The following is a 15,593-nucleotide window of genomic DNA, read 5'->3' as shown; positions in this document are numbered from 1 at the left end:
TGGTAACACCGAAGTCACCCTTGCAATGGCTCTCGTAAAACAGTGGACGGAGAGCGAGAGGGAGGGCAGGCTGCAATGAGGGGTGGGAGAGGGCGGGTAGGGCGTGCAATATTAATCCATTTAACAAACTCATTATCGATGAGATATACCGAGCGTTTACCGTGCGCGGCGGCGGCGCGAACGCGCTCCACCTATCCCGGGGGAACCCCGGCTATATTAGCGGCTTGGCACCCCTGCGGCTTGATTTACGGGCGCGCGCTAACGAGCCTCGGCCCGCATCAGGCCACGAAGAGGAGGTGGTGCAAGACGATGCAGCAGCATTCGGGCGCTACGGTTACGACGCGGCGCGGGGGTCATGGGCGTCGCTAAAAATTTATCCGTCGAGATAGAGGCGAGAAAGAGAGGGCTGGGAAGAGTGATCTCGGCGCGATGGACAGTGGCCGAAACTCCCGCTCGACCTCGCGCGGAGTGCAATCAAACGCTATTTTGGAACAAGAAGAGTTTAAATAATTTAATTCATTTTCGTATTTTAAATAAATATAAAGTACATTTTGTAACTGCGAAATTTTTACATACGTATTATCAGATAGATATCACAGTACACCTATAATATGTATACTCACTATCAATCATTAAACCATTAAAAGATAATAAGGTACATTCAAGGTTGCTAAGTAATTAATTTGTTTGACGTATTAGTTTCCCATTTTTACTACAAATTTATAAAGATACAATGAATTTCGTGATTAGCGCTTAAATGCATTTCGTAAAACCAAATTATATTCGTTGATCGGAATCCGGGAGTTCTACATATATTTATACATTCTTTCATTATCCTGTATCATTCGGTCGCAATTTCTCGCCGGACACACCCACAAGGTGTTAATCATTTTTTGCTCGGCTCAATTAACTGAAATCGATAAGTTTGGCAGAAGATTATTCCCCCCTTTGAATGCCTCATTTCACAAACCGTATAAATTCAAAAATAAATAAGGAAACGGATATTATTTCCGTCGCAAGCACCTTGCAATAAAGAGTTCCCAGCGCTCGAATCGGTCAAGCTTTGTCGTGCTCGGAAATCGAATTTCTCCTTCGATACATGGATCCAGGGAGCCACCTTCATGGCGGCGCCCATGACGTCGTCGATATATATGACAGAACGGATGCGTCGGTTGGTGGAAGAACGGCGAGCGAGGGGGCACATCGTCGTGTTTCCTCCCCGACAATATGCCGGCCGGCTGGAAATCGCGAAACGATCCAACACCGGCGGCCCCCGGCGGGCTGATTGGACCGTATTTGGCTGTAATTAAGGCACCGGCGGCGGTTATTAGCGAACCGCGAAAACGAACAACATTGTTCGGTGCGCATCGCGCGTAAATCAGACCAAATCCTGTCCTATTCTCTTTCAGGAGCATCACAGTTCCTCTTTAGTGCTGCACGAAGATAAAATGTATCTCATAAAAAGACAATAAAAGAATATTATTTCTCACGTACATTTTCTCTAATATTATTTATGTACATTTTCCAAATTTTACTTTCTATGTAAAATTAAACAACCAAAAAACCTTTTTTCTTGTTATGTATCTTCCGTTTGTATAGAATGTATATATATTATTAAGATATTTTTTCTATAGATATAAGGTAACGGTTCAATTTGTTTTATTTATAGAATAAATTGCAACATATTTCCAGCATATCGAGATAAATGTGATAACACTTCAATCGCATATATAATTGGCGATATATAAATAAGATATAAAATAATATCTTTATTCCACTTTGAAGTGTCTGATTATCTGTACGTGCACGCTCGCCCTCATGGAATCAACCAAGGCAAATGGTTGGCAAAAATTTATAACGCAAAGCCGTTGGAATGATGTTACGCGAAACTCTTCTGCCGTATCGAAAGACGAATATGGCAACAATACCTTTCGACTCGCATAATTGGCGCTATGGGCGCCCAATGGGGCCACCTCGTGACGACGCCGCGCGGGAGGGCCGCCGGCGCGGGATGAAGAGATTTACAATGTTCCCGGTCGTAAAATAATCAATAAAATCTGCGCAATGTAAAGAAACAGACGTGCGGCAGTGATTTAGTATACGGAGCGCCGGGCCCCGTTGTTCCTTCCCCTCTCACCTTCCTGTTCAGGGTGATTTCCTGAAGTCCGTCCTTAAGGCCCGGCCATATATGAAGAGCGGATCATGAGCATGAGGCGCCACGAAAAAAAAGAGGAATTCAACCGAACTTGAATTGAAATTTAGAGATCAGATGAGCAATTTTTTTTGCCACAATTATGTGTTACTAATAATATAATTGCCTATTTCGTTAGCAATCGAACGATATTGAAAAATTATCAAGCAATATAAGAGAGTTAATGTCCTAACGCAATCCAATTGATTTTAACATTATAGTATAATAACATTTTTATATTAAATAAAAAATAAACAATATGATATAATTTATAATCACATAACTTTCGCTATGACATTATTTATTTAAAATGACAAAACTTCTATGATGAGCTAAATTCAAAGAAATCCCAAGTAAAAATAAGTAAAAACTTTTTCAATTAATTTTAAGTAGATTTTACTTATAGCTTCAAACTTAATTGTCTTGGGTAATAAAATTCACATTTTAAAAATTACAATCATAATTTTTCCCTTGAGACCGATGTTGCATCATAAAAGCAAAATATAAAATTACTCTCTTCGATATATCGCTATTCTTCGAAGGCTACTCGGATTCAGTTCTTAACGACATATATATATGATCGATTGCGTTTGCTGAAAAAGGAAATATACACATAAGCCACATGTCGTTGTCGAAATGGAAACCAATTAGAAAGGGGCTAAGCAGGGGTCCGATGGTCGTTTTGAAAAAGCGCGTCGCCTCGTAATCGTGCGCTAATTTATCAGCGCACCCCATTTGCGAGCGTAAGTCACCCAAATGATCCTGTAGCATCACCACGCAGATAATAGGCGTGGCCCCGGTTATTTTGAGTGGTGCGTATCTCGGTTTTACGAGGCGTTAAAGGTACCGTGACTGATGACGGAGCCAACTAACAAGTTTTCACAGGTAAAACAAAGACGTCCGACAAATTTTGATCTTCGCCCATATCTATTGTATCGCCATGAGAGATATTGTTACAAGCTTTTATCAATAATACTAATTGTAAGTGGACAGATACGTATTTCCAGATCTGGACACAATTTTTTCAATATAAAATAATATGAAAATTATACCCGATTTTTTAGACGTTGGAGTCACTTCACTTTGTAATATTTATTATTTAAATTACTTTTTTTGCATTATTATTATTATTATTATTATTATTATTATTATTATTATTATTATTATTATCTAGCATGCAATTGCCCTTAGATAGATTAAAAAAGAAATTCTTAATACAATTATTATTATTTTTATTTTATAACAAGTATTTTTACCTGCAGTAATCATTTAGTAAGAATCTCCGCTAGAATCATATATATTGCTGCTGTTAAAATTTTTATTTTTTTACCACTGTCTTTAGCATTAGGTACTGTAGCTTTTATTGTTTTCTTAGCAATATTCATTTTTTTTATTTGAGTATATAACACTATTTAAACGATTGTTATTACAATTGTTCAAAGGTTTGCTTCATACTTTAAATAATTTTTCTGTCACCAATATAAATCATTTATTTTTCTACACACACACACACACACACATCACAATACCTATTAAATACTACGATATTTTGGGTTACTTAATCATCAGTTAATCACGAAGGCATTCTGAATGTGGGTAGTGCCTTAAGTTTTCTGTGGGAAATATAGCGCGATTCGCTTCGAGGTTTTTGCGGCGGGAGCCAAGTATGGTGACGAATTTACGAGCTCCTTACAAGCGGAGGCCTGCCCTCTTCGTGAGCATGTAGCGGGTAATAAAGTACGAGGCCAGAGGATATTCGAAACAATCGAACTGAGAGAGGACAGGGTCTATATCGGCTCGATAAGGCCCAGATCAAATTTATGATTGATTTACGAGTAATCGCACGCCGGCAATCCCTGTTTTCCTTTAAATAATCTGTCATTCACTCTACTTACGGAGCAACAATGATTTCTCTAGAGCGATGCTCTCAGTGCTGATGATGTGAGCCGAACACGGCCGAAAACGACCTAAGTATATAGACCTGGATATCCCGACTCTTGAATTCAGATGATCTCTTGCAGCCAATTAGAACCTGCATCAATATGCATGTGAGCATCTGCAAGAGATCATCCGAAGATGAGGCGGGAATACACAGTTTTAAGTGCAAACATACCCACATTCTTCCCCCAACACACACACACACACACACACACACACACACACACACACACACACGCGCGCGCGCGCGCGCAAGCAAGCAAGCAAGCAAGCAATGAGTAAAGTCCGATCAGCAACTTCCCCGTGGTGCTTATCGAGTAAAGCTAAAGCTGGCGGTAACACACCAAAAGTGCATAGGTAACTTTGATACGCCGTAACTCCGCGAAAGAGAAGCGTACGGATCTCAATTTTTTTTAATTTGCAAGAAAAATTCTATATTTTACGATGGTTATCATGACATTTGCGAAAAAAATTTATTCCATTCCGCAGAGTGCGTCATGCTAAATATATCTTTTCTTGGAAACAAAGCATATCCTTACTTTTGGAAAGATGGCGGAAGGGGAAGAAAATCAATTCAAAGTCTAACAAAAAAATCTTTAAAGTAAAGACTTTATTCTTTGAAATTAAAATAAAATTTTTTAAATACGATAATTTTTCGCGGAGATATGCTTATTTGAACTTATTCAAGTTCAAGTTATGCGAAATTTTAATATGAATGGAGTATTACGATAATTTTGTGGACCACTGTGTGTTTAAATTATTCCGAGTGATTTTTTTTTAAATATATAGAGTTACAAAAGTATTTCCTCGATTGCTAAATTTAATACAGATATTTATACAAATTCTATTTTCCAATTTATGTGCATCGTTTCAAATATGTTCTCAAAACCAAATCTGGACCATAATAGATTTATCACATCTCAATAATGTACACACGTTTGTCGCGATAAGAAAATCATTTTGTGAAATAATTTCAGTTAAAAAAAGAATTATAGAAAATAACATGTTAGAGACAAAATTATTTTATAAAACAACGTGTTTGATATCTGAGGAAAATGTTGCACAATATTATCAGCACTTCGAAATAAAACCTCAACTACGTAACGAAAATCATAAACGTATCGCGACGCAAAAGCGAGTGTTAAATAAAAGTGAAATTTGCCAAACTTATCCCTCATTCTTTTTATTCTCCTCTGGCAATGTCTTACAATATGTAAAGTGTATTTAAAGACACGCGCTGGATGACGAATTTTGCTATACTTTTGCTAATATTCTGCAACAGCACTGAATATCCCGAATCTAATGATTTGATGAGGAGGTAGTCGCCGTAGTCGTAACATAACATTGTACATAAAAACATGTGTATAAAAAGATTAATAACACAACATTGAATATAAAAAAGCTACAATATTCTTCGTCTCAAATAAGTCAAATAATAATATTTTTCATTGTTTGATATTTTTTGTTGTTTAAATTTAACTTAAATTTTATGCACAAGAGATATTTTTAAAAAATCTTTTATGCTTTTCTTATATAAAGCAGATCCTCACAAATTTTTTAAAGAACGCTCATTTATTTTGTATTATAACCGTTAATTCACCTAGATCTCCGATAAGACATCGCACGTTTTCTGTATGTTATAGCACGTTACCTTCTGTCTCGCTCTCGCGATACGTGTTGTTTGGTTTAAAATGGGAATACATTCATATTTATATCCCATGCTTCATAATATTGATTCTACATATATGTATATCTATTTACATTTATCACATTCACACACTCGCCTCTCGTACGCGCGGCGCGTATAGAAGATCACCCGAATATCACGCGGAAAAACCATGAAACTCCTCTTTCTATTTGTGAGTACTGTTATTTTTTTTCCGATGTAAATAGATGCAGAAGAATTGCCGTTAAAACGCCTTTCCTTCGGTTTCAATATCTATTTGCAGCTGGCAATTTGTGCCTCTCTACAGTTACTTGCCGTGCACGTGACGGACTTGAACGAATATCTGGACGAGAAACTTCGACAGTCCTTGATAGAATTCATCAAGATTCACATCCAAAAGACGTCGCCGGGTAAGTTCGAGTAACGAGTTTATTCCAACGACGAATATATCTTCTTTTTTTTTTCATTGTCAAGAGGATGTCTCTACGAACCGCGATCGTGCTAAAAGTTCAACAATTTCCATTTTTACCGATTAAATACATAACAACATATATTCCATATCAAAACTAAAAATAATCTTTTTAATCGAGAGATGAGATACTTAGCAAAGCGTTTTGTTCACAGTGCAAGAAATATCGTATAGAGTACAATGGGACAGATCATGGCGGGTACCTATAACAGGCGATTATCAGCCGTTCACCATGAATATGCTCGACGAGGTGTTCATCATCGACGGCAATCGTGTGATGGCACCCTCTCTCAACGCGACCCCCTGGAACGAGACCTACGATGGATTTCGCGAAGTTTATCGGATCAGAGAGGAGTCCGTCGTTAAGTTCGTCAGGGTACGAATCACTTCTCTAACGACATCAATATCAATCTTAATCTTCAAAAATATCTCTGCTGAAATAACACTTTATATAACTTTTTATATTATATTATAAAATATAATATAATATAAATATCTTTTATATTATAAATGCTTTATATTTATATACATATAATGCTTTTATTATGCTTTTAATATGTTTGACTTTATTTATAATCATTATGCCACGATATAAATAAATTACACTTGATTGCAATCTTCGCAGAGCATCGTGTGGAAGAACACCAGTTACCTGTTAGTGTGTTACGAGCCCAGTCTGTGCGATTTTTATACGGCAAAACCGAGTTACCCATTACGATTCCGCCACGCCATAGGATACAGAGGCATCCCCGTAGATGCTAAATTTTTCACACAGGACGACCGACTCCATCTTATCATCGCCAATAATGCCGACAAATTTCCCATACCGTCCGTGTGAGTCTCACAAGCTTATTCCTGAAAAAGAGAGACAGAGAGGCAGATTTATTTAAATAAGTCTGTCATCGATTATCTCGAAATAGACAGTAGAAACAGATGCGCCAATAAATATTTCTTTTTTTTTCGAGTTTTTATTTCTCTTGCGGCTCTGTCGAATGGCAGAATCTATCGATGGACCGGTACGTACATACATGGACGTCATCACCCAGGTGATGACAATCGGCGCGATATCGGTCACTACGTTTGAGAACTGATGGCGATCGACGATCATCGTGTTCGCCCAGAGCAACACCGAGAATTTGTGGATCGGTTCCGAGGTATATGAATTCAAAGACAGCAACATAGTGAGGCTACAGTTCTTGTCCACCGCACGTCCGACCTCGGTGCATCACTACGTTCACGGAGACTTCAACTTCATCTTGATGATAAATAACTTAGGACCGACCAACGTGCTCTGCTGGGACGGTTCGTGCATTCCAATAAAGTTGTTTTCCTCATTTCCTTTTTCTTTTAAATAAAACATTGTCTAGAATATTATATACTGTTTCTATCAGGGAGTGAATTGCTGGATTGGTTCAGTCTTCCCGACTTCCCACATAGCCTGATAAGTATTTTTCACATGGACGGCGATACTTTCGTAGTTGTGACGCACGATGTGAGTGTAAAGAATCACTCGGTATTAAAATAAACTAGAACTTGAAACGTGATAATGGTAATGATGCGACAAATTATTTACAGAATATCGTCAAATTGTACAAATTTCACAGTACGTCCGATTAGAAGAGCGAGAATGTTAAACGTTTTAAGGATAACCAGAAGATAGTCGATATGACGGTCTTGATGAACGAACGTACGATGAATGTAACGTTGGTCCTTGCAGAAAAGGATGTGTACTGGGTGGAACAGTGGGAGGCTGAGATGACTTCGATACCAATAAGTAAATAATTAATACTGATTACTTTTTTATTTGTAAAAGAGCAACCATTATAAAAAAAGTGTACACATTATTCTTCCGTAACCATATTATTTTCATACTTTTTTATTATACTTTTTTACTTTGTTAGAAATAATGAATTGAAATAAATAATGAATTTTCTATCGGAATATATAGAAAAGTATATAAATATTTACAGGACATCTTCAATCTTTATCTTACTAATTCTTCATTTCCTTTGAAATATAAAACCAATAAGAAGCACATGAAAAAACGTAAACAGTTAAAGCAGGAAGAAAATCGGCTAATTAATCGGAAATTGTGAAAAAGACAAGGCTACAATTTAAAACTCTAGGCTCTATTCGGTCAATTGGCTTACTGCATGAGTTTTAATGTTTAAATTTTGTTATGTGTGTAATTTTTTGGTTTAATACATCTTTCATTACGGTGCAAATGTATTTCAATATTAATAAGAGTTAAAAATTTTGATATAATAAATATCAAGAACCTAATAATTATTTGAGTTATAATTTAATTTACTTATAAGTCTATGTCAAGTACTGTGTTAATTTGAATTCGTTATTTTAGAATCAGTTAGCCAACCATATTGACATTGGGTAAGCTTCGCGGATTTAGTCTCACATGCGGACTCCAATCGCATGTCTATTTGCTCAACGTGCGCGAACCGGTTCGGACGTGTTTTGTCCGGAAGGAAAATTTTTTTTAGGCTCCTGCGGGTAGTCACCGCGGCCATATTGGATTCTTACTATCGAGGCGAGGAAAACACCCAATTTTGTTGTGCATGCCATTTTCAAATAAAAAGACATTTCAATAAAACATCACTATAGATCGTTTCAGAACACTTCCGAAATTGGCCGAAAACTACCCTTTTCCCTCGACAATAAACAAACAGCTATAAAACGAAGCCTAAACATACGGGAAAAACAGCCGTTTAACGACTATCGAAAGGAGGTGAAAACGTTCCTTCCGCATGCAAATCTTACTTTTCGGCCAATTTTACGACTTTCACGAATACGTTAAACGTTAGAGCACAAGCACAGAGCGAATAATAAAGAAATAGCACGCACAACAAAATAGGTTGTCAACATGTCACAAGACAGAATTCTCCATTGGAGAGAGTGAGAGGAGAGAGTTCTGATTTCTGCCGCGACGGTACGTTGCCACCGTCAACGCAGAGTTCTCGGCTCAGGGACAAAGAGCCTTAAGTATTGCGACTGTTACTGCCTGCATTGATCCCCACTCAGACTTTTAGTGATTTTCATTTAAACTTTGTCACGCTAACGTGTTCCAGACTTTGTTAAACAAACAGTGGCAAATGCTGTATTGTCCTCTGAAAAGAGGCAGGAGCCAATAAAATAAAAGAAGAAGAAGAAGACTAACCGCATGTCCCAACATTTGTTCTCTTTCATGGTTTTTTTCTTTTATACAGAGAAGATCTAGACTGCCTTGTTGATAAACGCAGTAAGATAGTATGACAATCGATAGAAATTATTTTCTCTGATTAATTTTTTGATTCAGTTCCAAGTTAAATTTCCGGTAATTCTCTTTATTCACTGTGTGATCCTTTGTTCGACTTATTGTTAGATCGCTGTCCTAACCTGTATCAAAAAATGAGATAAAAGATACATTAATTTGTAACAGTATTATATTCCCCTCAACATTGACGTGATCCGACTCGTCGGGAGTTCTTATATACAGATATTATTCTATTATTCTATATTCTATCCAATATGTAATACCCATACTTTAAATGCGATACCTGAAATAACTCTATATAATGTGTTCCATATAACATATATAATATCGATATCCAAAACGACCTGACCTAAAATGTTCTGTATAATATGCAATACCGTATGTAATAATACTTAAATGATTAATTATTTAAATTGACTCAGGCGAGCAGGAAACGTTACACGAAATTTAAAGTGGACGATGTAAATAGACTATCGGTAGGGAACAACCCGTGCGAGCTAAATGTAAAGGCGAAAAGGAGATAGCGATATTAACCGCACTCAGACTCGACCAACAAGGCGGACAAGGACGCCAAAGCAGCCGCCCCCGGAGAAAGCCAACGAGGTTGCCCGAATATTCGCGACCTAAGCAACCGGCTCACCGGTGAAATTTATGAGATGCTCACGCGCTAACTATTCAGCTCACGCTGGACCTCTGCCGGAGCACCGGACTGCCGGAAAATTCACTCTCCGGAAAGCCGTACTGCGTTCCACTGTAATTCCGAAAGTCGTTCCCCCGATAAGTCGTCGTTCATCTGCTGTAATTGTACCGTCAATTATTCGGCGATGAGAGACATTGTATTGTGGAAGTGATTGTGATCGTAAGTAAGAATCTGTCGAGAAGGAATTGTAATCGGCAATCGTATTGTAAGTAATATATATTATTTAATTTGTATTCTCCTACTTGAGACAAATTATAAACGAAATATAATAATTGTAAAACGAATTATAATATATTGTTACGTCAAGCTCCGGAATTTGTAGAATATTAGGTTTAGAAGAATAGCAAGGAAAGGGCTATCTAGAGGAGGGGAGATAGAAAGACGTAACGAGATCTTATCGTATCTCGGGCGCACGCTGGAAAAGACGAGTGCCTCGAGACGAATGCACGTTTCGGGAAACTCCAGTCATGAGTCAATGTCCAGAAGGGACGCTATTATATACGCCTACTGTGAATTTCGTGCACTCGTGGTCCTATTTTTAGTCAAGGAAATTAATCCATATAACCAGGGATCGGACCGTGGTCGATTTTCGAGAAAGCAAGGAAGCTGATGAGGACGAGGTCTTATTCTATGAAATAAATGGTATTCATTTTACAATATATATATATATATATATATATATATATATATATATATATATATATATATATATATATATATATGTAGGTCCGGAAGTATGTTCCGGGACTTTTATTTTTGATATCGGTATATTCCGGGACATTTGGCAGTTTCCAGACTGTCCTGGAAAAAATTCATGTCCTACGGCAATTTTCGGGACAGTTTTTTGAATCTGATTACATATATATGCGTTATATTCCAGAACTGTACATTTCAAAAAACGTAAACAGTCCCGGAACATACCTCTGGACCTACACACACACACACATATACCTATATATATATATATATATATATATATATATATATATATATATATATATATATATATGGGGCATTCCACGCCAATTCGCAAGGGGTCAAACTTCGACCTTTTTATTTTTGATGGCCGCTCGTTTTTTAACAGGTCTTTACGAGTATTAGACCTCTGTTAAATCGTTTCTATAATAAATGTATCGTTTCCGAAATAGAGCCTGCGCAAAATGAAGACTGCAAAATTTTCAATGAATTTTTTCGCCTATTAGACAACGTCTAAGAAAAAAATTCATTGAACATAAAATACGCTATTTAGATCATAGTTTAAAAAAAAAATTATCCCAAATTTTTATAATAATGATTTTAAACTAATAAAGTAAAAAAACACACAAAAATTTGAATATCTCAAAAACCCCATTTTCTATTTTTTTGAAATTTATAGGAAATATTCTAGGGAGTATTAAAAAAATTTTAAGACTAGTTGGAAGTTGCGCAGAATTTTTGGGAATTTTTTATAAATTTTTTTGTGAGGCAGTAGTAATATTTGACTCACAAAAGTGTAGTTAAAAACGTGTTTCAGACAATTCTGAATCGATTTAGATATACTTTTTTACTAAAGCATGATGAAGATCTCGGCATAGCACACGACAATTGCGATGAATAGTGTGGGAAAGGCAAAAAAAATAGATTTATGAGGAAGTTTAATTCAATAAGTACATTTGTTTAAGAACATATTATTTATAATTTTATTGTTTTGTGCTCAGTATAATCATTCGAAAATGAGTAATCTTTAACAATTAATTTATAATTTTTGGTATGACTTGGTATGACGCAGTGGACACGTTGAGTCTGAGGTATTCTTTTTGTTTGATCGTACCGACCTGTCAAAAATTCGGCGGCGATTGCAAGTATTGGGACAAAAAAAATTATGAAATTGCCGCCGAATTTTTGACAGGTCGGTACGAGCAAACAAAAAGGATACCTCAGACTCAACGTGTCCACTGCGTCATACCAAGTCATACCAAAAATTATAAATTAATTGTTAAAGATTACTCATTTTCGAATGATTATACTGAGCACAAAATAATAAAATTATAAATAATATGTTCTTAAACAAATGTACTTATTGAATTAAACTTCCTCATAAATCTATTTTTTTCGCCTTTCGCACACTATTCATCGCAATTGTCGTGTGCTATGCCGAGATCTTCATCATGCTTTAGTAAAAAAGTATATCTAAATCGATTCAGAACTGTCTGAAACGCGTTTTTAACTACACTTTTGTGAGTCAAATATTACTACTGCCTCATAAAAAAATTTATAAAAAATTCCCAAAAATTCTGCGCAACTTCCAACTAGTCTTAAAATTCTTCTAATACTCCCTAGAATATTCCCTATAAATTTCAAAAAAATAGAAAATGGGGTTTTTGAGATATTCAAATTTTTGTGTTTTTTTACGTTATTAGTTTAAAATCATTATTATAAAAATTTGAGATAATTTTTTTTTTAAACTATGATCTAAATAGCGTATTTTATGTTCAATGAATTTTTTTCTTAGACGTTGTCTAATAGGCGAAAAAATTCATTGAAAATTTTGCAGTCCTCATTTTGCGCAGGCTCTATTTCGGAAACGCTACATTTATTATAGAAACGATTTAACAGGGGTCTAATACTCGTAAAGACCTGTTAAAAAACGAGCGGCCATCAAAAATAAAAAGGTCGAAGTTTGACCCCTTGCGAATTGGCGTGGAATGCCCCATATATATATATATATATATATATATTTATTTATTAATAACGAGAGCATTTGGACATTTATTATTAAAAGAAAAGATCTAATAAAATTTTAGCAAAGTATAATTACAATAGAGAAATAGGCAAATCCCGGGAATTTTCCCGGGAATGTATATAACGGCCCGCTCGGCTATTGACCGGCGGCGCAGGTTTCACAATTTCTCACGGATCGAGACGCTAGATCTCGAAATTTCTATCGCCTCGTTTTATCTGTTAAGTATTGTCTGGCGTCAAGTGTTTTTCATGAATTTTCCCTGGGAATGACGACCTGACCGGCTATTGACCGGCGGTACAAGTTTCACAATTAATATACGTATTTGTTTGATTTGATGTCGGAAAGAATGATGATTCATTATCATCAATAACCTGCCTGCCGATCGACAAATATTATTCGGTTTTTGTCATCCCAAGAACAATTTTGTTAGAAAAACATCTTACGAAAGATTTTTATGAAAGAAGGAAATCGCGAAGTCCACAGGACGTAACAATATTAACTCAAACGTAATGTAATCGCTCGATTCATATTTGAGGGTCTGTCCAACTATCCACCCCTGAGTTTCTATTTGTTCATGTATACCTTTACCAATTTTATAAAAATTGGTTGGCGCCCAGTAATAAATTTTAAATTTAGAGCCCCAACAGCTATAGACCCGGCCGCGTCGGGTGAAGGTTGTTTGTACAATAATAATTGCTAAATAATTTAATAGTAATAATAAAATAAGTTAATAATAAAATTCAAAATCAAACGGCCAGTTCCAAAATAAATTAAAAAATACATTTTGAAAAATTTTAGTCACTTATTGTTAGTAGCGTAAGTGTAGCGAACGTAAGCAATTTAAATTTTGCAATTTTTTTCTTTAGTGTTTGTGCACGCGTGTATGCCGTATATTCTTCTACCACGTGGTAAAACATCTACCACGTGGTGGAACACACTACAACGTGTATCGGAAAATGAAATGAAAGATACATTTTTTTTTAAATAAGATAAATAATACATTTCAGAAAATCTTAAGCCTATTCTACAATAGCCGTAAGAGTATGCAGTAAGACGTAAGCAGTAAAAATTGACCAAACATTTTCTTGGATTGTAAAAATCTTATTAGTCAATATATAGCTTACTGTTTACGCCTTACATTTACTCTTACGACTATTGTAAAATGAAACTTTATTGTCATTTAAAAATTAAGCGTAAGTGGAGAAAATGTGGACAATCTGAATTTTGTAATTTTTTTGATTTTTTCTTGTGCTCGTGCACGTGTGCCACGTGGTGATAGAAGAGCACAAAGTTTGCGATATTTTAGATTTATAAAAAAACATTTTTCTATATTAAAAAGATTTTTTAAAATTGTTATTTTGTTTAAAATAATTAATTATTTAATAATATACATGCAGAATATGTAATAATGACAGTACTAGCAACGTGAATAGAAGCAGGATAAACTTAGATTATATAATCTTACCACTATAATTATAGAAATATATGATATTTTATCAATATACATTGTAGCATATACTACAAAAGCAAGGATTATTATTCTCCATATTTTTTTATCGTTTTTAGGGAGAAGTATGACATCCTACAATCAATTTTTATATTGCGAGAGTTGCAGTCGGTACCCCTATGTCGGCAGAGTATCCGTAGGAGAAGAGAATAGCGTTGATTTTATCTATCAATATGGGAAGAAAAGATTTGTTTCCAAAGACCACAACAATTTAAGCATATTTTATACTGCCTCTGACATAATTGGGCCACCTAATAAAAAAAAAACGTTGGTATGTGTATTTCCTGATATTATATGTTATTGTTCCGTAAAAAGTAATCGCAATTTAAACTTATAAGTGTTTGTAGTATTTGACACCTTTTGACTTTTCATTACAAACGTATAATAATAATAATGTCGGAGATATTTCAATATCTCCATGGCAACAAAACGAAGAAATTGCTGAACGACTTGCTTCTATATGGAAATGGAATTATATACCGCCGATCGAAAATAATTATATTAGTATGTAATATTTTAATTAGCAAATAAGATATTGTTAAAGAAGATATGCTTTTGTTGAAAAGAGAGTATAATTATATTTTCTATTTTGAAGATATCGAGTTTCATGAAGCTGTATATCCAATCAGAGTCTCTATTTATGAAATACATAATCCTGGAAGCATAATTCAAATTTGGGCTCAAGATTCTAATAATCAGTGGTTCAAGTTGTGGGATGAATGGTCTAAGATTGTACCGCTGACATCAAGATTATTTTCTCCACCGTTGTCGCATCCGTGTAACTTTAAAACCAAAATGCTCAAACTAATATTTAAGAACAGTTTACAGTTCTCTTACACAAAGCTAGATGCTGTGATGCTCATCGGTACTTCAGAATTGATCCTTTCTAGAAATCCTAACGAGAGCTTAACTAATCTGTTAAAAAGAATAAACTGCATGTTCTCTTCATGCCATGACGATGTTCATAATTTAACAGCAGATTTAAAAAGTGCACACTTGGATATAGTTCATCTGCAAGAAAATTTTCCTGAATATTGTGTTATTTGCAGAAGGTATTATTATCGTCGACATTAGATAATATGTAAATCCTTTTTTTTTATTAATAATGAAAATAAATTTGTTTCGATAACAT

General features: G+C 35.4%; 1 protein-coding gene and 1 long non-coding RNA gene across 2 annotated transcripts in view; both read left to right on the top strand.

Annotated features, from left to right (window-relative positions):
• LOC139808195 (uncharacterized) overlaps nucleotides 1–15,593 on the top strand; it is a 183,961-nt gene that overhangs the window by 44,562 nt on the left and 123,806 nt on the right. The window lies entirely within an intron of this gene.
• LOC139808827 (uncharacterized) lies at nucleotides 6,246–7,206 on the top strand. Its single transcript, XM_071771257.1, has 2 exons — nucleotides 6,246–6,640; nucleotides 6,890–7,206. Exons 1-2 carry the CDS (start codon nucleotides 6,497–6,499, stop codon nucleotides 7,100–7,102), a joined length of 357 nt encoding a protein of 118 aa, XP_071627358.1. The 5' UTR covers nucleotides 6,246–6,496; the 3' UTR covers nucleotides 7,103–7,206.

This window comes from Temnothorax longispinosus, chromosome 2 (genome assembly GCF_030848805.1).
Source record: "Temnothorax longispinosus isolate EJ_2023e chromosome 2, Tlon_JGU_v1, whole genome shotgun sequence".
Classification (NCBI taxonomy): Eukaryota; Metazoa; Arthropoda; class Insecta; order Hymenoptera; family Formicidae; genus Temnothorax; species Temnothorax longispinosus.
The sequence above is the reverse complement of the archived record's forward strand: the minus strand, read 5'-3'. Positions and strand labels throughout refer to the sequence as shown.

Excerpts from the sequence above, each read along its gene's own strand:
- LOC139808827 (XM_071771257.1), top strand. The coding sequence starts at position 6,497 with ATGAATATGCTCGACGAGGTGTTCATCATCGACGGCAATCGTGTGATG. Across the intron at positions 6,641-6,889 it reads CCGTCGTTAAGTTCGTCAGG|AGCATCGTGTGGAAGAACAC; the intron begins GTACGAATCACT and ends CAATCTTCGCAG.